Below are 20,474 nucleotides of genomic sequence, written 5' to 3' on the forward strand. Positions count from 1 at the left end.
GCAATGAAAATAATTTCATGGTTGGGGGGGGTCACCACAACATGAGAAACTGTATTAAAGGGTCACTGTATTAGGAAGGTTGAGAATCACTGAACTAGAGGAAAGTTTTGTTTCACCTGTGCTATACTGCACCCTGACTGGCTCGTCTCTTCCTTGTGACCCTTCTGTAAGGGGATGTCCAATTGTCTACAGTTGGGCTTTGGGTCCACACTCCACACTCCCCCTCATTCACATTGATACGATTTTTTGTTCTGGTCTTTGATGCCTGATACCTGATCCCATGGACACCTCATGACCACACAGGCTGCACCTGCCAGTCTTGTGATTAGCAGCCGATGTGTAAACCAGGGCTCAAAGTAAGTTAGTTTATCATTTGCGGCTGGCTTCATTTTAAATCCCATTTAAAAGCATACAAGGTACTACTGGATTGGTGGTAAAATAGCCTGCCACAGAGCATGAAGGAGCCTTGGCCTCGGGCCTCTCCATCAGTCAGCATCAGTCGGAGTGGGTGGCCGCGGGCCAGGAAGTCCTTTCTGATTCATACCACCCTACAGCGACCTCGCAGGACAGAGCAGCAGGGCTGGGTTTTTTGGAAGTCTCTATGGGAGGACTTGTCTTCATGCAGAACCACTGGTGAGCTTGAACTGGAGACCTTTTGTTCAGCAGGGGACTGTTCAACCAGTGTGTCTCGGGTTCCCAGGACTGCTGTTGTGTGCCTCTGAGTAAATTCTAACTCAGTGACCCTACACGACAGAGGGCGTAACGGACGGCTGCCTCCAAGAAGGCAGGGCCCAGAGTGGAAACAAGGCTGGAGGAATAAGCAGGGACTGTTAGCCCAAGTGCGATGGGAGATGGCTAACTAACTTCAAGTCTGCCATTTACAAGACGTGGGTTTTGGGTTTTTTTCTTTGGTCCAAGTGTGTTAAGGACAGCAAAAATGGAACCAGGGAGATAAGGTTTGACATGGGTTGGTGGCAACTGAAGTAGAGACAAGTGACTGGATGCGTTAGCCCACATGGATCTCTGTGGCAGTGGCCTAAACGAGTTACAATATAACCCAGGCAGGAAAGCATCGCTCATTTGTCCCAGTATCTTGCTTACCATTCGTCCCCAGAAGCCTGGCCTTCCACTTCTGTACGAAAGAGCCGAATGTCCTTCGCTGGCCTGCTGGGGTTATCAGGTTTGCACATGGCTATGGGGTAGTAGTTGGAAACAGTGCCTCTCCACCTAGAGAAAGCTGTTAAAAGGTACAAACGGTTAAGCACTGGGCTAACCAAAAGGCTGGCGGTTTGAATCCACCCAGAGGCCTGGCGATCTGCTTCCAAAGGGCCAGCCTTGGAGCCCTCCCGTGCAGTTTTACTGTGCACACAGCACGTGGCCGGGAGGTGGGATCAACTCTATGGCAAGTAACAACTAGCAGAAAGTAAATGTAGGCGGAAAGGCTGGTGGGCGGTGATGAAAATCTCTAGAGTGAAAATGGTCATTCGCACGACGGGGTGGAATAGGGGCTTAGGCAAGAATGAATAACCCACCACCATTCAGCCAGTTCCAACCCGTAATGGCTGGAGACAGAACAAGTGCTGCATTAAGGTTCCTGAGACTGTAATCTTTGTGGACACAGACCGCCCCACCTGTGTCCCCCAGAGTAGCTGGTGTGCTGTCAGCAGCCGCACACTGCTTAAACGGCTACACCAAATCACAGTAACACCTCTCAAAGCGCTGTGGCCACGCCTAGGCTCGTGGAGGCCTAGAGGAAGGGAACACTTGTAGCCTCCCTAAGCCACCCTCGCCACCGTCAGACAGCCTGCAGTTATGACCTCACCTTTGGGATAAGATGACCAAATCTGCAGTAAAACTGAAATGGACAGAACGCCAACTAGCAGAATTGTTCTGACGTTCAAGTAATTCATGCAAAGTACTTAGAACAATGCTTAGCCCTCAATGGAAGTCCTTACTTGTAATTCTTTCCCAACTTTCATTTTGCTGAAAACCCAGGGCTAAGATTTCTTAAAGGTATATGCACACTAGTAATCTCTGTAGAAATTTGATTCTTACATTTTAGTCTGTACTCCTTAAAGTCACCTATGAATATTGAAGAAAAGTATTTGCACCTTTTCATTTTATAGGCAGGAAACCAAATAGTGCATAAATGGCTATCTTTTAGTCAGAATAATCTATTAACTACCAGATATAATCTGATTTTTATGAGTTAACCTTCCAGTTGCAGAGAGATGAAAACTTGTCTCACTGATTCTAAACCCAATTTCAAGATCAAAGAATAAAGCCTCACATACAAGCCCACCATAGGACTCAATTAATTTACATCACTTAATTTATGAGAGCAGCAACAGGATGTCATCAATCACACCATGCACATAAACTGCTACATTGGGAAAGGGTAGCCATATGTTTTAGGTCTGGACGAGTAGACTGATCAAAATGGGTTACTGGTCATGTAGGAAAGTTACTGAGGTTAGTCACTAAATTCTAATGCGTCTGTACAGCTCATTCTGATCTCGAGACAAAAGTACAAGAATGTAGGAAACTCCTTACATGAGGGGACAGGGAAGGCCTTACTAAAGGCCCAGGAGACACACGCTTCTGGCTGACACTCTTCACTTATTCTGGCACAGGGCCCTATTGAGGGTACTGAGAAAATCCCACGGGGCAAAACTCAGATGGGGAGCTCGGAGACCTGGCTGGCTCACCTTGGGCAAAGGCCTAAGGATACTTTTAGGGGCTTGCACCACAAGTGGGGAGTCACCCAGACAAGAATTGCTGTCAGGGTAAGTGTGAAAAACACGTGCTTCAAAGACTTCAAAACAGGGGCTAGAGACCCACTTCCTCACTGATTTTAGTCTTGTCAGTGTAGATAAAGGCTTTCCAACTTACCCAATCCTATTTGGTCTCCCTGCCCAGGTTAAATGGCCACGATTCTAACACCAGGTGACTTATGGTACTCTTCCTGCGCACTGCACCTTCTATGGTAATCGACATCCAACTTCTAAAGGCTTACCTTAGGACACTCAGCAAGTACCCGTCTTTAAAATCTCAGGGTTAAGGCGAATATCAAACTCACTGCCATTGTGTCCTAGTGACCCTGTAGGACAAGGCATAACTGGCCCAGTGAAACTGTCAATCTTTCTCCAGTGGAGTGGCTGGTGGTTTCCAACTAACATGTCACCACTATGCCATCAAACTCAAAGACCAAACTCCCTGCCATCAAATGGATGTAATACAGTGACAGGGTGGAATTACCCCGAGTTTCTAAGACTGTAACGCCTTACAAAAGTGGACAGCCTCATCTTTCTCCCACAGAACAGCTGGTGGTTCTGAACAGTGGGCCTTTGGGTTAGCAGCCCAACATGTAACCACTATGCTACCAGGGCTCTGCATTATGCCACCAGCCTCTCCCCCCAAAACCACCCAACTTTCAAATGCCAACCCAACATGGCAGGGTACAACCAACCCTGTGTTTCCAAGGCTATGACTCTGTACAGGAGTAGAAAGCCCCATCTTTCTTCCAAGGAGTAGCTAGTGGGTTTGAACTGGTGACCCTTTGATTAGCATCCCAATGCATTACTACTCGCACCAGGGATCCTTAAAACGAAAAAACCCACACTTTAAAATCCCAATGTGCATGAGTGAGATTTTCCATCAGGGATCACTTGGATAATGTATGTGTGGGGGGGTGCTTCATTTACAGAACCAGTGGTAGTTGGAATTCATGTCAACTATATACTCATAACTAGGGGTAGAGTCAGACCTGTCTGTCAAATGGTAGCTTGCGGACAGCCTTGGGGGTGTGGCCTATTTGAGTGATGGACTCTGGGAACTGCTTCTGTCCCTTTTCACCTCGCTGGGGCTGGGACTGTCTGCCACCAAGAGGCACAGGTCCAAGAGGTGCCAGCACCCTACCATGTTCCCACACTTTGGATCTATGCAACCATACTGAGCAGGCTGGGACCTTCTTGCTTCCTGGTTTGCTTTTCTGCATCATCAGCATTGAGTCTGAAGAGGGTCAACATTGAACTTATGGACTGTCTTCTTCATCTATAAATACTTCTCGATAAAAAGCTCTTTCAGATGTCTATGTGTGTGTCACTGGATTTGTTCCTCTAGACCAGTGGTTCTCAACCTTCGTAATGCCAAAACCCTTTAATACAGTTCCTCATGTTGTGGTGACCCCCCCTTCTACCCCCAACCATGAAATTATTTTCATTGCTGCTTCATAACTGCAATTTTGATACTGTTATGAATTGGGTGACCCCTGTGAAAGGGCCGTTTGACCCCCAAAGGGTCACGATGCACAGGTTGTGAACCGCTGTTCTAGACAAATCTGGCCTAACACAACCCCACCCCACCTCCACTCCCAAGAACAGCTTAGCAAAGGCTGTTCCCATGGATGAAGAAAACTAGTATGGTGAGAAACAGAAATGAATGGAAGCTGGACAGCATACCATAAAAATCACTTAAAAGAAAACACCCAACTTTGCTGACAAAAGCCTTTGCGTTTAATTTGATAACGTACACATTTGACAAAATATTTGTAGAATAAAATTATCCATGGACAGGCACAAATAACAAAACTGTAAAAAACATAAAAGCAATATACTTTTTCCAACAGACATATATTTATAAAATTTCCTATTGTGAATCTGGAAGACTCATTTCTCCAACCTGAAGTCCCATCAGGTGACCTCAGGTAGGACGCACATCCAAACTCCAACACATTTGGCAATTAAGGATCATCATCTCTTGGAGTGAGCTGGCAGGGAAGTGAAGGGCCAAATCCTGGGATTTAATACAGAACGGAAGAATCCACTGGAAAGTGTACTTTATAACAAAGGGCAAGAGAAACGCAATATACTAACCTTTCTCTTAATTTCCATCGCTGTGAAGTCACTATTAGCTCACAGCAACCCTAAAAGACAGAAGGGAATTCCGGCCTGTGATCTCTAAGGAAGCAGACCCCACCTCTACTGTCTGAAGGACGGCTAGTGGGTTGAAACCACTGACTAACCTTTCACTTGATGGCAGCACGTTTAGCTCTGTGGAGACCAGGGCTCCTTAGTCTCCGGGAGTCACTCTAGTTTTCTAAGTATTGTCCAAGAGAAGGATATAAATGATCTTAAAAACTTGGTTCAATTTCCCCCCTCTTTAGCAAGAAATCAGCAGTCCTGAGACTAATTTTTCATGCCATGAGCGCTAATGTACATCTATAAACGAGCTAATTTTAGATGATCAAATAGAAATTGATCTAAGTAACATTTTAGGATCTGAAAATGCACTTAAGGAAAGGTTAGGTTTCTCTCCATTAACTTTTCAAACCAAAATCATAAACACGCCAAATAATTATTTCTAGTGTCCAAAATTAGTTTCCCCAGCAGATGCACTAGATGTTTGCAATGGAGTGAAACTTGCTCATGAGTTAAAATGGAATGCCTGCCTCTTCATAGTATTCACATATACTGAAAAGAAATGAGAAATTTCTATCCACCTGGAATATACCATTTATTGTTTTACAAGACAGCCACATAAAGACCATAAAAAAAAAAACAATCAAATGCTGTTCTCTGCAACACTACCAGGACGATTCCACACAGGACGACCACATACATCCACACCTAACTGATCCGACGAGGCTACGGAAGAAAGCTACATCTCAGACAACGGTTTCAGCAAACACCTCTGTGGAGCACACGTGCACGTCCCGTGTGAAAATTAAATCGGCTGCTCCTCCAGGGGGGGCTCCACAGCTTCCATGAGCTTTTTATTTGCTTCTTCATTATGCCGGCTTTGGCAGTGAGTTAGATGCTTCTTGAAGCCTCTTGGGAAATTCGATTCAAAATTACAACGGGGACATTTAAGTAAACTTTGCCCGTGGGCAGCAACGTGATTCTTGAGGAGCGATTCCAACAGAAAGGCCTTGCCACAAATTGTGCATTTGTAAGGGCTGTGGACATTATGCTTGTTGACCAAATGATGCAAGACCGCACCTTTTTTCATGGCACGGCAGCAGCAGATTTTACAGTAATACTTTCCTTTCCCCCGTTTCATGTATTTTGCAATCTCTTCTTCGGAAATAAACGCCTCTTTTTCTTCATTAAACTGGAGCACGTGTTTGGACTGTTCGGGACTAGCCATATCCAGTTTGTTCTCTTTGCCAAAATCAAGAGATTCTACATCAACCTGCTCTTGATCACTGCTTGATTCTTGGCCCTTAATATCGACCGCATCCAAATCCGTCTTGCCACACTCGCTGCTACTAAGCTCAGCATCGGAGTGCTCTTGGTTGTCTTTCCTGAACTTCTTGGAGGCAGGAAACAAAGTGTCATCTAAAAGTGTCTTGGGGGCGACGAGTTCTTCCTGACCCAACATGCCACACTTAGGATCGTCTAGGGCATCAACCGGCAGCTCATCACCAAGTTCAACTGGCTTCTGAGGTTCCGAGAATAGAGCCGATTTCGGAAGTTCGGGGAAAATGGCATGCTTCCTGGGCTCTGGGAAGAGCGCCCGCTTTCGTGGTTCAGGAGCAGCAGCTGGGGCTGCCTTGGTGGGCTCAGGAAACAGGGCAGGTTTCCTCGGCTCAGGGTCCAGAGAGAGGACAGGTTTCCAGATGTCTGAGGCTGCTTTAGGGGATTCGGACGGCCCAGAAGGACCTGCTTTCCGGGTTTCGGGAAAGACAGGAAGTTTCGGAGGCTCGATAAAAAAGGAAGACTTCCAGAGATCAGGAGAACCGCCGTGGGAACTTTTCTGGGACTCGGGGAAATCAAGAGAGGCAGGTGGAGTTTTCCTTTGCTCAGGGGAGATCTTCCAAAGTTCGGGGGACCCAGAGGGTTTCCTGAGTTCTGGAGATCCTGCTGGGCTTCGAATCTCCGGGGACAGGGGAGGCCCTGTTTTACGGAGTTCAGAAGATGCTGGGGGAACTGCTTTCCAGTGCTCAGGAGACAGGGTGGGAGTCTTTCGGAGTTCTGGTGGGCCAGATTTCCATGCTTCAGGAGATGCAGGGGGAGACTTCCAAGAACCAGGTGATACGGAGGATGACTTCCAGGAAGATGGGGACGCAGAAGGAGTCGGTTTCCAAGGTCCAGGTGAAATCGAAGGAATTGGTTTCCACGGTCCAGGAGACACTGAGGGAGCAGGTTTAGCTGGCTTCCAAGGTCCCGATGATGCCGAAGGACTAGATTTCCAAGGTCGAGGAGACCCAGGAGGCCCTGCCTTCCAAGAACCCGGTGACACTGCTGGGGCTGGTCTCCTGGGCTCTGAAGAGACAGTAGGAAACGACTTCCAAGATTCAGGCGACTCAGATGGGGACGGCTTCCTGGGCTCAGGGGAGACAGTCCGGGCTGATTTCCGGGGTTCTGGAGATACGGTTGGGGATGGCCCCCAGGGTTCAGGGGAGGCAGCTAGAACTGGTGACTCTGGAGGTGAGGCAGAAGGTGGTCCAAGTGTTTCTGGGAAATGAGAGTGCTTCTGGGGTTTGGTATTAATGAGCGTAGTCTTTACCGCTTCAGCGGACAGAGTGGCATGTTTCTGTGCTTCAGGAGAAGGAAGAGGGGCAGGTTTCTGAGAGTCGGGAACCACCGGCTCTGGGTTTGGAAGATGAGGAGAAGAAACAGAGGCAGATTTTGGAGGCTCGGGAGAGGTAAGAGAAGGCGACTGTAGCTCAGAAGCAACAGTAGGGCCAGGCTTCAGAGGCTCCAGGGGGTGAAGGTGTGTAGGTTTCGGTGACTCGGGGCCAAGTTTCTGAGTTTCGAGAGAAAGGGCCGGTGTTGCTTTCAGTTCTACTGAATTAGAGGGTGTTTTCTGTTGGTCAGGAAGATGGGGGCTTTTTACAGGCTCCATGTCTCTGTTGGGTTGGTTTTCTGGTTTATCGTTCCACTTCTCCGGGGCCGCGTGCGTGGATGTGATGTGATAGTAGACGTTAGAGTACATCTTGCTGGTGAAGAAGCATTTGTGGCAATGGAACAGCTTTGCACTCTTCTGGTAAAATATCATTTTACCTAACCCACCGGCATCCATGTCATCACAGAATTCTGGATGAATGGTACCGATGTGGATCTGTGTATTTTCATAATCCGTGCCCTTGAAACTGCAGTGGTCACACTCCAAACGGGCTGATGGCTTCCGAAGTTCTTGGAATATTTCCATTTTTCCCTTGTATGGCAACACACACGATTATATTCTTTCAAACTTTCGATGTTGCTGCAACAAAGCAGAAACAAATTATTTTCAGAGAATACAAGTTTGACTACAAAGCCACACCAACACACTTTCTAACTGGGGAAGTAGAAAATGGCGCCTGCATTTATTACATAATACAACTACATAGATTTTGGAGGTGAAAAAGGAAAAAATGGAATTAATTTTTTAACTGAGGCCTAGGCATTCCGCCAGGACATGTACATTATCTCAGACTATGACATCACCACATACAAAGAAACCAAGGTTTAGAGAGGTGACTTATCCCAGGTTGTAAGACAATTATGAATGATAGAGCTGAGGTTCACACATGCAGCCTGGTTCCCGAACTGGATGTGCCTTACTGTGACTCTCTCTCAACCTCTCAACATGCTGTGAGCACACAAAAAGTTTAGGATATTATCAAAATGAAATCTATGTTACAGCTGAGCACGAAGATGTCTACACTTTAAATCCTTTTCAGAAAGCAGTTGTTAAACTAAACCAACTATGAAAACATGGTTTGTTTTTTTTCCTTCTACCTGTTTGGCCTATTTGATGCCAGCATATAATGGAATGTTTTTGTTTTATCTGCCCAAATATAAAACCTGGTGTCTGTTTGTCTAACAAATGAAATGTGTGATACTCAGCGCTGTTTGACGCACTTGGGAATGTCAGGAGACAAGGCATGTGGAAAGCAGTGTGGAGAAGGGGGTCAGAGATGACATCTGAGCAGCGATCTTGGAGGATGTGAAGGGGCATGCCACGCGAACAGGAATTCACACAAGAGGGCAGGGCACTATACACTCCTCGAGGCAGGAATGTCCTTAATCCATCTGGTACAAGGAGTGAAACAGTAATCCAGTCCGCCATCTCGTCCCAGTTAATCCCACTGTTTCAACAAGGCTGATTGCGTAGTCTCTCTGGTTGGTCGTGTTTCAGTTAGCCTTTACTAACTTACATGTGTGTGCTTCTGTTCTGGGCTCTGTTCTCTTGATCTATTATTCCACTAGTTCTACCTGGTACCGCTCTTTCCCACCATGTATCGAACAGCTGCTGTAATGAAAGAGAAGTACCAGACAGTACTGAGAATCCAATGTGCTGTGTGCTGTGGTAACGGCAGTGTCAAATGTACTCTCTCCATTTTACAATCCCTCAAAGAACAGAGTAGCATATGTGACCACAGGGTCTCAATTAAAAAACTAACAGCATTTCCAATTTTGCTAACTTTTACTTTCAAAGGTCCTATCATTAGTAACTATTGTTTTATTATCACCTGTAGCTATAGTTTCTCACTTGATTTTTTTTAATCTAATGTTGAGAAAGGCAGCCAATGAGAACACTCATTTTTTTCCCCTCAAACAGTGTTAGCTCCTAATAATATACTGGTGTTTAGAAATTTGCTGTGGGGCTTTCTTGTTCTCTAAGTTCATGGCTGCTCACCAAAAGATCCACAGTTTGAACTCACCAGTGACTCCCAGGAAATGATGTGGCAGTCAGCTTTCTAAAAAATTAGAGCCTGGCAAACTCAGTGGGGCAGTTCTACTCTGTCCTAAAGTGTCACGGGGCGGGAATATAATCAGCAGCAATAGGTTTGGTTTTTAGAAAATTTCTTGTAGGCATTCTTATTTTCCATAGAGGCGGTACTCAGGTTCCCAGTGTCAGATTCAGGGATAATTTGTAGTCAAATATTAAATAAATCGGCCCTCCCTTTAAACCAAGACCCAGCCCTTACTTACACATTCTTTATCACCGTCACTTTCACTGTAGCAGTCAGCTTTTAAATCACTGATGGCCCCATGCCTTCTCTTCCACGCATCTCCTCTCACTGCCATTATGTCCAAAGACTCACAACTGCCTCTCGGGGTTTCTGAGCCTGGGTCAGTCTTCGTGGACCAGAAAAGCTTCATCCTTTGCCCTTGGAGCAGCTGGGAGGTGGGGTGGGGGGGGGGGGTCTACTGTGCACCGTGTGGTTAGCGGCCCATTTTAAGTCACTATGCTACCAGGCTTCCTTCTCTTGCATGAAACCAATAAAAAACCAAATCCACTGTTATCAAGTCTATTCTGACTCAGTGACCCTGCAGGACCCAGAATTGCCTCTGTGGGCTTCCAAGAATGCACATCTGTCCATGAGTACAAAGTCTCATTTTCCTCCCTCAGAACAGCGAGTGGTTTCGAGCTGTCAGCCTGTGGTTAGCAGTCCAATGTGTAACCCACTATACCACCAGGGCTCCTTCTCTTGCACCCAAACTCAAAAACTCTCTGCATCAAGTCAGGCGCTTGTTCTGACTTACCTACAAATCCGACATAAAGACACGTGGAAACTGAAACTGATCTCACTCATAACCCGGGACTGCCTGTGTGTCTGCTATAGCAACACTAGGTATCAAAACAAAAATACACATCAGCGAGGAACTCAGTTAAGTACCTAATACAGGGACTTTACAAACTGCAGAAATAAAGGCTTTTTATCTTAATCAATTTCCACAGGAATGACTGAACCCAACCCCAAACCAACTCATAAATGGACATTTTAAGAGAGGATATCAATTCCCTCTTTAGCCCTGCCCTCCTTTTCTAATTGTTACTCACGCCTTATGAGCCCTTTCTAGTGCAAAGCTCTAACCACTCTCTCCTCTGCATTCCTAGTTCTTAACAAGTGCATGTCTCCCTCTGGGACATTACCCTAACGACACGTCACACAGCTAAGCTAGTCCATTTCTAGCAAGTGACACCAAGTGATACCTGGGCTTATCCCTGCTGCTCCAAGGCTAACACTTTGGCTCTCCCACCTGTCCTTAACCGCTGGTCAGTATCCACCTGTCCTTAACTGCTACCCCTATTCATTTCCCACCAGTCAAGTCTGTCCATTCTCCCACCCTTTATCTTTGGCCACTTACGTCCAGCATTCAACCCCATGTTTTCGGTTTGATTCAATCCTGATTGCGTGAGGCTTCTCTGTCACTCCCTACCTCACCCAGCCAGCTGCCCCTCACGTGCTTCTTCCGACCACCAACACTTTTCATCCAAGTTTCTAATTCCCATGCCTGCCCAGCACCATTCATTACCATCCTTCACGGTCCCATTTTAACAACCTTTAAGAAAGAAAATTTAGTTAAGAACACTACAGAATTCCATCCTCCAACCCCCAATTCTCTCGTATCCTGTTGCTGTTGAGTAAACCCCCAAGGTATTATGACGTCAACTGCCCCACTGAGCTTTCTTGCTTTCTTGACTATAATCCTGACAAAGTTTTCCAAGCCTTTCTTCTGAGTCACAGGGAGGTGTGTTCAAACTGCCAACCTTCCTATTGTAGACCTTCACAAACAGTGTGCTCCGTACTAGGAGCTGAACTGGTACCACATTGTGGGAGCTATATAATCTGGTGTCGATTTGAGGATTGAAAGTGTAGGGGTGGAATCTAGCCTAGCCACTGAGGCCTCTGTGTGGGCATGGCCTTCTGAGGATTCTGGGAATTCTGATATTCCTCCTTGGAGGTGGGAGACACTCGCTTGCTGCTCATTCCCTGTAAGACATCCCTGAAAAGCCAGATGGACCTACCCTGACATAGCCAGTGCTCTGAGCTGGAGGAACCACGTGGAGACCCCTGCCAGCACAGAAATATGTACACCACCACTGGATCCACAAGACTTCCAACCCACTGGCCTATGATCTTCCTGCATTAGGAGTCATTGGACGTGTTTTGTGAGTCTGAAGAGGACTTTATAGATTGGTATCAGACATATAGGCTAATATCAGACTTATGGACTTGATCTAGACTGGGTTGAAATGTTTTCTCAATATTCAATTGCTCCTGTACATAAAGCTCTTTCTTGTATACAAGTGTCTATGAATTTGTTTCTCTAGTCTGCCTGGACTAACACACACATATAGGTGTACGTACTATGCTTTCACACATTACCTGGTATGGTATAGATACAATTATGCAGATAGTTTCAGTGTGTATGACTTTATAGAAAAGGGTCTTCCTCTAAAAAAGTCAAGCACTTTCCCAAGAATTTCTCATTATAAATGTTCTCCTATAACATTAAAAAATGAGGAATATATGCAAAGCCATGCTGGTAGAAGAATACTTTACAAACCCGGGGCAAGTGCTTTAAGCATGGGGAAGCAATAAAGACTTACCAGGTGTATTAAAAGCCGTCTTCGGCGAACTGGCAACCTACATGGAGAAAGACTCGATGCTGAGCCTGGGGGGGGGGGGGGGGACAAAAGAAAAAAAATAACACAAGGATAATGAAGATCGCATCGCTACAATAATCTATAGATTATCCACACAGAACTTTCTTCTCTCATCACTCACGCCTCCTCTAACGAGAGCTATCCAATCGAACGTGCTTGGTCACATAATGAACCAAAACCAAGTACAGAGGGTAGGTTTGTGAGAAATTGTCATACATACAATCCACAACACCTTGTCTAATACCGTTTTAAGAACCCCCCCCCCCCAAGTCGTGGTATTTTCCACTGCCTCACTTGCATGTTGAAGTTGGACACTGAATAAGGGAGACTGAAGAAGAATCACATTTGTCTTGTAGTGAAGAACACTGAAAGTACCATGGGCCGCTAAAAGGACCAACAGGTGTGTCTTGGAAAAAGTACAGCCCGAGTGCTCCTTAGAGGCAAGGATGGCAACACTTCGTCTTACATTCTTCGGACATACTGTCAGGAGATACCAACCCCTAGAGGGCATCCTATTTGGTAAAGTGGAGGGACAGTGGAAAAAAGGAAGCCCCTTATGGAAACGGAGACGGACACAATGGCTGTCGCAATAGGCTCAGGCACAGCAACAATCGTGAGGATGGTGCAGGACCGTGCAGTTTCGTTCTGGGGGGCACAGGTTTGCTACAGGTAAGTTCTGACTAGATGGCACATTACAAGAGCAACATGTAAGCAATAAGGCCGCCTGGTGGCATAGTGGGCTCCACACTGGGCATTAGCCACAAAATCAGCAGTTCAAACCCACCAGCAGTTCAGAGGGAGATAGAATGAGGCTTTCTACTCCCCATAAAATGTTACAGTCTCAGAAACCTACAGGGGCAGTTCTACTCTGTACTATAGTGTTGCTGTGAGTCAGATGCCACTCCAAAGCAGTGATGGAAGCAATAATATGCCCATGTGCAGAACCATACCCTTCTCAAACCCAACATCCGACTTCAGCGTACGTACCCTCGGGACATAGTGATCCAAATCTTTCCTTCCTGACAAGCACTCAGGACAATCAGCTGCTGTGGCCACAAGCTACAGGACCACTTGATGTTTTGTTAATTATCATAGCAAATGACTAAGCAGTAGAGGAAGCGACAATAAAACAGGGTTTCCAGGACGATGTTGGGCTGCTAGTCATAAGGTGAACAGTTCAAAAGCAGCCACTGTGAGGGAGAAAGTTGGAGCTTTCTACTCTTGTATAGAGTTAGTCTGGGAAACCCACAGGGACAGTTCTACCCTGTCCTGTACGGTTGCTATGAGTCCAAGTCTGCTCGACGAGTGAGATTTGAGTTTCGGACAATACTAGACAAAAGCAGAGTAAGGACTGTAGACACAAGATAGTAGGACTGAGCCACCTACAAAGTATGCAGGATGACTTGCAAAGAGAAAGCCTCGTCTGTTGACTGGAACAGGAGATAAACCTGCCATGAATCCAATGGGCCAAAAACACCTCCAACCAGGAAATGGCTCATGTGCATATACACTGGAGTACACTAACCTGTGCCTGCACCCCTTTCTCTATCCCTCGTCACTCATTCCTTCCTATCCACTCATCCTGCTACCAATTTCCAAACACAAAAATCGAATGTCACTCTCGCCTGCTCACAATTCTTCAAAGCCTCACCAATACTTCCAGTATTTTAAAGATGGCAGACACAGCACTCCATAAACTGACACCCTCTCTCAATATCCAGCTCTCAGCTTTGCATCCTAATTTCATTCCTCGACTGTTCAAGCTTCCTTTCTTTTGCATAAGTTATCACTTCTTCATATTGCCCATCTTATCCTCTAGACAAAACCCTACCCATTCTTCAGGAAGTTTTTCTCCTCAATCTTCCTCAATTCCCCAACCCGTTTTGCTCCCATAAAGAGTTAGAGTATTGGAAACCTACAGGGCAGCTCTACCCTGACCTGTAGGGTCACTATGAGTCAGTATTGACACAGTGGCAGTGGTTTTATTTGTTTTTAGTTTTCTGTATACACAAGAAGCCCTGGCGGAATGGTGGGTTACGATCTATCAGCTGTTTGAACCCACCAGCTGCTGGGAAGGAGAACACTGAGACTCTCTGCTCCCCTAAAGATTTACAACCTCAGAAACTTACGGGCGCAGTTCTATCCTGTCCTATAGAGTCGCCGGAGTTGGAACCGACTCAAATGGCAAGGAGTTCATTTTTTTTCTCTTTCTGTACACACACATCCATTACAGCAATGAGCCCACAGCACATGCACACTAGGCAGTGCTCTTGGACAGCAGGACCTACGTGTAGTCAGTCGTCTATAAAAGATGACTCAGAGAACCTAGGACCACTAACTGGAGAATCAGAGGTTCAAGCCTACCACGTGCTCCACGGAAGAAAGATGAAGCTACCTGTTGCTGAAGGTCGACAGCCTCGGAAACCTCATGCAGGGTCACTAGGGCTGGAATCAACTTGATGGCAGTGGGTTTGCTTTTTGGTTTAACCCTCGGTCAGAAAAGGTGTGAGGGATGCACTAGATCTCTGACTTCATAGGGAGAGGTGGGGGGAAGAGAGTCCAACTTAACATCAGCTCAAGGATGACTGCTGGGACAAAGGTCAACCTTCCTTACTAATTCTAACACCAACTGTCCCTCCCATAGCACCCTCATTGCAGGGCCACCGAGAGCTCACAGGCAACACTCACGATCCCGGGCTTTCTTAGGGAAGTTCACCTATCATTTGTGAAAAACTCTTTCTCCCAGAAGCAGAAAGCAATTCAGGATGAAAAAGGCTCAAGACAGTTCTTCAGCCAGGACACCACCTTCCCAACCATGCCCAGAGGCAGGCCTCTCGGCCCTGGCTCGGGCATGCCACTCACCAAACGCCTGAACACAAAGGCACTGCGCTCTAGCTCTGCAGGTCAGCAAACCTAGCTCTCCAATCGTGTTCATGGAGGCCCCCTGACTGCGCAAGCAAGCTCCCTGTGGGAAATCTTCCTCAGCTTTACTCACTTTCGGGCCCAGGAAGTCCACCACTCTGTCTCATGCTCTGGTTCTGGATCTGCTACTGGTACCCCTCTGCCACTTCTCTGGTGCTACTGCTTTCTGTCCCTGAATGAAGGAGATTCAATGCACAGGGATCTCAGGGACCATTCCACTCCTGGATCTTCTTTCTTGGAGTGAGATCCCCTCCCCCTACCATGATGGCTCATTTTATACCCAACAGGATGGCAAAACAGACTGATCCCCACATCCCAGTTCCACCCATGCTTTTACAATCACAACGGGCTGTGTTCACATCACTCACCACTAAATAATATAATCCTAAGCATTATCCCCACTTTCTTACCCAGGCCCATTAGGAAAAAGTTGCTTGCTGGGAGTTACAAAGATTACGGGTGGGTGGAAGAATCTTACCAAGTAAATCACTACACCACACTCCAGCACTTCCCTGGCACATAGTAGGTAATCAGAAAATATATTCTCTCATGAAGAGTGAGGACCTGATCACAGATACGCACTGCCACCGAGTGGATTCTGACTCACAGTAGTCCTATGGGGCAGGATAGAGCTGCCTGTGTGGGTTTCCGGGACTGTAACTCTTTACAGAAGTAGAAAACCTCATCTGATGGAAAGCCACCATCTTTCTCCTGTGAAGTGGCTGCTGGTTTCAAAATGCTGACCTTGCCAGTAGCAGCCCAATTCATAACCATTATGCCACCAGGGCTCCTTGATCCCAGACTGGCAGGATTTTAAATGGCTGAGAGACTTTTAAGCTCCTTGAAAGTCTTACACACTACTCTCTAAAAGATGTAAGCTACTCTCTAGCCTTGGAGTCGCAGGGCTTCAGGGCTGGAGCCCTCAAGGACCTCCTACTGAAATGCCAAGTTCACACATTCAATACCTTGCTAGTGGCAGCTGAAAACCGAACCTGGGGCAAGATGTAGTAAGTATGATGCAATCAGAGCCGAACGACCAACTGCAGAAAGACAGGGCAGTTATGCTGCTAGATCATGGGTAGGACAGACACTCTGAGAGTCTAACAAACGAAGAATATGCGATAGCAACCAGAATGCAGGTCCTTTTATTTTCTCTTAATTTTAATAAATCATTTTATTGTGGGCTCTTACAGCTCGTATAACAATACATACATCAAGTTGTATTGAGCACATTTGTACATGTGTTGCCATCATTTCCAAAACCTTTTCTTTCTACTTGAGCCCTGGGTATCAGCTCTTCTTTCCCCCCTTCTCCTCACGAGCTCTTGATAATTTATAAATTATTTTAATTTTCCTATTTTAAACCGTCTGCTGTCTCCCTTCACCCACATTTCTGTATTCAGTTCAGGGGTGGGGGGGTGTTATATGTCCATCATTGCAATTGGTGCCCCCTTTCTCCCCCAACCCAACTTCTCCCTACCCTCATGGTATCACTATTCATGATTGGGCCTGAAGGGTTTATCCTGGATTCTATGTGTCCAGAGCTGTAATCTGTACCAGTGTACATGTTTGGTCTAGCCAGGTTTGTAAAATAGAACTGAGGTCATGACACTAGGGGCAGCAGACGGGGCATTAAAAAACTAGAGGACTATTGTATTTCACTGGTGCTATACTACACCCTGGCTAGCTGTCCCTTCCTTGTGACTCTTCTGTGAGGGGCGTCCAACTGTCTATGGAGGGGCTTTAGGTCTCCATTCTGACCCCCTCGTTTGCATCAAAATGGTTTTGTTTTGGGTCTTCTGGTGCCTGATACCAGGTATGAAGAAATCTCTCAATTATTAGCTATCAGGGAAATACAAATGAAAACAGATGAGATACTACTTTATATTAGCACTGATGCCTTATACCTGATCCCATGGACAACTTATGATCACAAGGGGTTGGTATGCTTCTTCCATATGGGCTTTGTTGCTTCCCTGCTAGATGGACAATTGTTTAACTTCAAGACCCCAGATGCTTTATCTTGTAATAGCCAAGCATCATCAGCTTTCTTCGGCATATTAGCTTATGTACCTATTTTGTCTTCAGCGATCATGTAAGGAAGGTGAGCACCACAGAATGCCAGGTTATTAGAACAGTGTTCTTGCACTGAGGCAGGATTTGAGTAGAGGTCCAATGTCTGTCTACTTTAATATTTAACCTATAAATATGTGCATAGACCTATATCCCTATAATTATATATTGATATATTTACATATGTACATGGCTGTTTATGCCTTTATAAATGTCTTTTGCCTCCTAGCTCTTTCCTCTTTTTCCTTTTACTTTCCTCTTGTCTCACTGTCATATTCGACCTCCATTCAACTCTCTCTACTTCCTCTTGGCTACACTGCAATCGAATGAATCCCAACAGGCATTTTATGCCTTCCTTGCCATCGATTTTAGATCTCTGTTGTTCCCTTTTCCCTGGGTTTGCTGGATCCTCCCTCCTTTCCTTCCCCCTTCTCCTCTCTCATGTCCCGCTGTAACCATCGGTCTTGTTTTCTCCTTGCGATTATCCTGCCTGTAGACATTAATAAAAAAAAAACAAACTAGCCTACGAATAGTTCCTGGTCTGTCTGCTGACCCTTACAAATGCTGATGTGCAGGTACTCTTTATTGTTTGTGAGGACTCTCACTGCCATCGTCTGTAATTCATCGTGACCCTAAGGACAGAGTAGAACGGCCCTGAGGGTTTCTCAGGCTGTGGGTCTTTACAGGAGCAGGAAGTCCATCAGAGTGGCTGGTTACTTTGAGCTACTGCCCTTGGAGTTGGCAGCCCGACTCTTAGCCCACTGTGCCACTAGGGGCCCTTTTAGTGTGAACTAGAGATACTTACTTGACAGGAAAAGAGTACACCAGAACAGGTACACACGACCTAGAAAGAGCCAGAAGCCAGTAGGAAATGTGATCTCTGCTCAACCTTTAAAGTGTTTTACAAGGGAGGTGATATTAAGAAGTTCAACAAGGAAGAGGATGTTTTGAAACTGATTGTGGTAGAAAATCGGACAATACTGCTTCATGTGATTGAACTATGGAACGATATATCTGGATGAGCTCCCAATAAAATGGTTTTTGGTGAAAAAAGTTGGAAAAGAATAGTGACAAGGTGCCTGTCAGGTAAGCATCCCATAACCCAGTGGTTCTCAACTTTCCTAATGCCGCAATCCTTTAATACAGTTCCTCATGTTGTGGTGACCCCCTTAACCACAATTTATTTTCCTTGCTACTTCATAACTGTAATTTTGCTACTGTTGCGAATCGGGCGACCCCAGGGAAAGTCCTTCGACCCCCACAGGGATCACTGCAACCCACAGGTTGAGAACCGCTGCCACAACCGGAAGTCAGTGATATGTAGGACCTAAATCTAAGCGCTTCATATAATTGAGAAGACAGATGCTAGCGCAAGGCCATTTATGGAAGACTACACTTTAGATCAGAAAAAGCTACAGGTTTCCTTCTCCGTCCTGTTGTAACACACCATGCTGTCTTGGCAACTGTAGCTCATCACAAGAAGGATGTTGCAGAAGCAAGTTTTGCAGAAGCAAGTTCAGAAACCCGTTTCTAGGAGACAGTTAAGACATTCATGGTTCCGTCCCGTTACAGATGCTAGCGTTTGTCTTCCTCCATCTCAGAGCCCTTCACAGAAGAAACTACAAATGGAACTCTAAATTATCCACATTAATAAAGATATATTCCATTCTAACTTTTCTCCTCTACAGACCCAACATCTGGTCCCAGAAACAGAAATTCCAATCACAGGTGCTTTGTCGCCCCATCATCGGGTGTTTTCAAAGCCATACGGTTACACCTCTTTTTCAGTTCCCATCCAATATCTTCCTGGGAGTCTCTCACCACTGATCAACTTTTGAAGACACATTTTAACATATACCTTTCTACAGTAAACCTCGATAAAGCTATTAGCCATTTGGGTTCTATTCCTCTTACCATACTACAGTTTTCACTACCACTTTTAGCGTCAGTTTCTTCACATGTCTGATCTTGGGACATCTGCGAGTAAGCGTGTACATCTGGGAATAATATCAGCGTATTACGCACTGCAACGTTATGCAGCAGACATTTCTAACGGTACGCCGTAAAAATGATACGCTCCTAAGCGCGGTTCGCGGAGTCTGCCTCGTAAACCGGGGACTGTATCTAGTATTGTTCTTCATTTTAAATAAAAGTGGAGCAGGGGAAATCGCATGTCCAGCTAAAACAGAAAGAATGCTTTTCTCCCGGGGCCAAGTCCCAACTTCCCAAGGGGCTTTAACCCAACTGTTTCCATCTCCAATGCGCCTGTCAGCCCTCGGCATTCCCCCCAATCTTTGCAAAACTGGGATTCCCAAAGCTCGGCCTTGCCCCCACGGGCCAGGTCCCTCTGCTCCCGGGCTGCCCTCCGAGGAGCGGAGACGCGGGTCCTGCGGCCCAGAAGTCCCCTCCGCGCTCGGACCCAGCATCCCGCCTTCTCCCCGGCGCGGCTCCCCGAGCAGGAGCGGACCAAGGGGAGCGAGCAGCTCCCGCGCCGCTAGCGGCCCGCGCCTCCTGCCATCAACGCCCCTGGCTCCTCCAGCGAGCCCGCTTCGGGCGGCGCCGGCAGCCGGGACCCCAGGCCATGGGGCGGGCCCGGCCGGAACGACGCCCCCAGCCCCCGCCGGCCGCGCGGCCCCCGCCCCCGGGGCTGCCCCTCCCCCGCCCCGCGCCTCCACAGCCGGGGGCCCCGCTCCTGTTTCTCACCGGGCCCGCCGGCGGGCGGCGTCCGCGCAGGGCGAGGGGGAGCAGGGGGGATGGACAGCGGGGAGGGCCGGCGACTCGCAGGCCGGGGGCTCGCGGCGGCCCAGGCTGCTCCGCGGGAGCCCTGCTGCGCGCGGCTGCCGACCCGAATGGCGACGCCAGGCTGCGGGGGCGCGAGCGAGCGTGCGCGCGCGCGGCCGCGGGGGCCGGGGCGGGGCCGGGGGCGGGGCGGAGGCTCGCGGGCTCGCCGGGAAGCGAGTTTACCGCCGTCGCCAGCCGACCAATCGGCTGCCGGGTCACGTGGCGCCGCGGTTCCGAAAGCGAGCCGGGGAGGGGGGCGGCGCTCGCCTCGCGGCCGGAAGTGCCTGCGTGGTCGCCCGCCCCGCCGCCGC

The 20,474-nt window shown here is 47.3% G+C and overlaps 1 protein-coding gene across 4 annotated transcripts; it reads right to left on the reverse strand.

Moving 5' to 3' along the window:
- Positions 1-5,489: 5,489 nt before the first annotated feature.
- Positions 5,490-20,239, reverse strand: CHAMP1 (chromosome alignment maintaining phosphoprotein 1). Of its 4 annotated transcripts, XM_075563376.1 has the most exons (4): positions 20,086-20,239; positions 12,331-12,395; positions 9,924-10,112; positions 5,490-8,208 (listed from the first exon to the last, which is right to left on the reverse strand). In XM_075563376.1, exon 4 carries the CDS (start codon positions 8,152-8,154, stop codon positions 5,725-5,727), a length of 2,430 nt encoding a protein of 809 aa, XP_075419491.1. In that variant the 5' UTR covers positions 8,155-8,208; positions 9,924-10,112; positions 12,331-12,395; positions 20,086-20,239; the 3' UTR covers positions 5,490-5,724. The 4 variants fall into 4 exon arrangements, with proteins under 4 accessions (XP_075419491.1, XP_075419489.1, XP_075419490.1 ...); XM_075563374.1 differs by lacking the exon at positions 9,924-10,112; XM_075563375.1 differs by lacking the exons at positions 9,924-10,112; positions 20,086-20,239 and adding an exon at positions 15,383-15,530.
- Between the last annotated feature and the right edge of the window lie 235 nt (positions 20,240-20,474).

The sequence above is a fragment of the Tenrec ecaudatus genome, chromosome 11, assembly GCF_050624435.1.
Source record: "Tenrec ecaudatus isolate mTenEca1 chromosome 11, mTenEca1.hap1, whole genome shotgun sequence".
In the NCBI taxonomy this organism is placed as follows: Eukaryota; Metazoa; Chordata; class Mammalia; order Afrosoricida; family Tenrecidae; genus Tenrec; species Tenrec ecaudatus.

Coding starts and splice junctions, on each gene's coding strand:
- CHAMP1 (XM_075563374.1), bottom strand. CDS start 8,154: ATGGAAATATTCCAAGAACTTCGGAAGCCATCAGCCCGTTTGGAGTGT.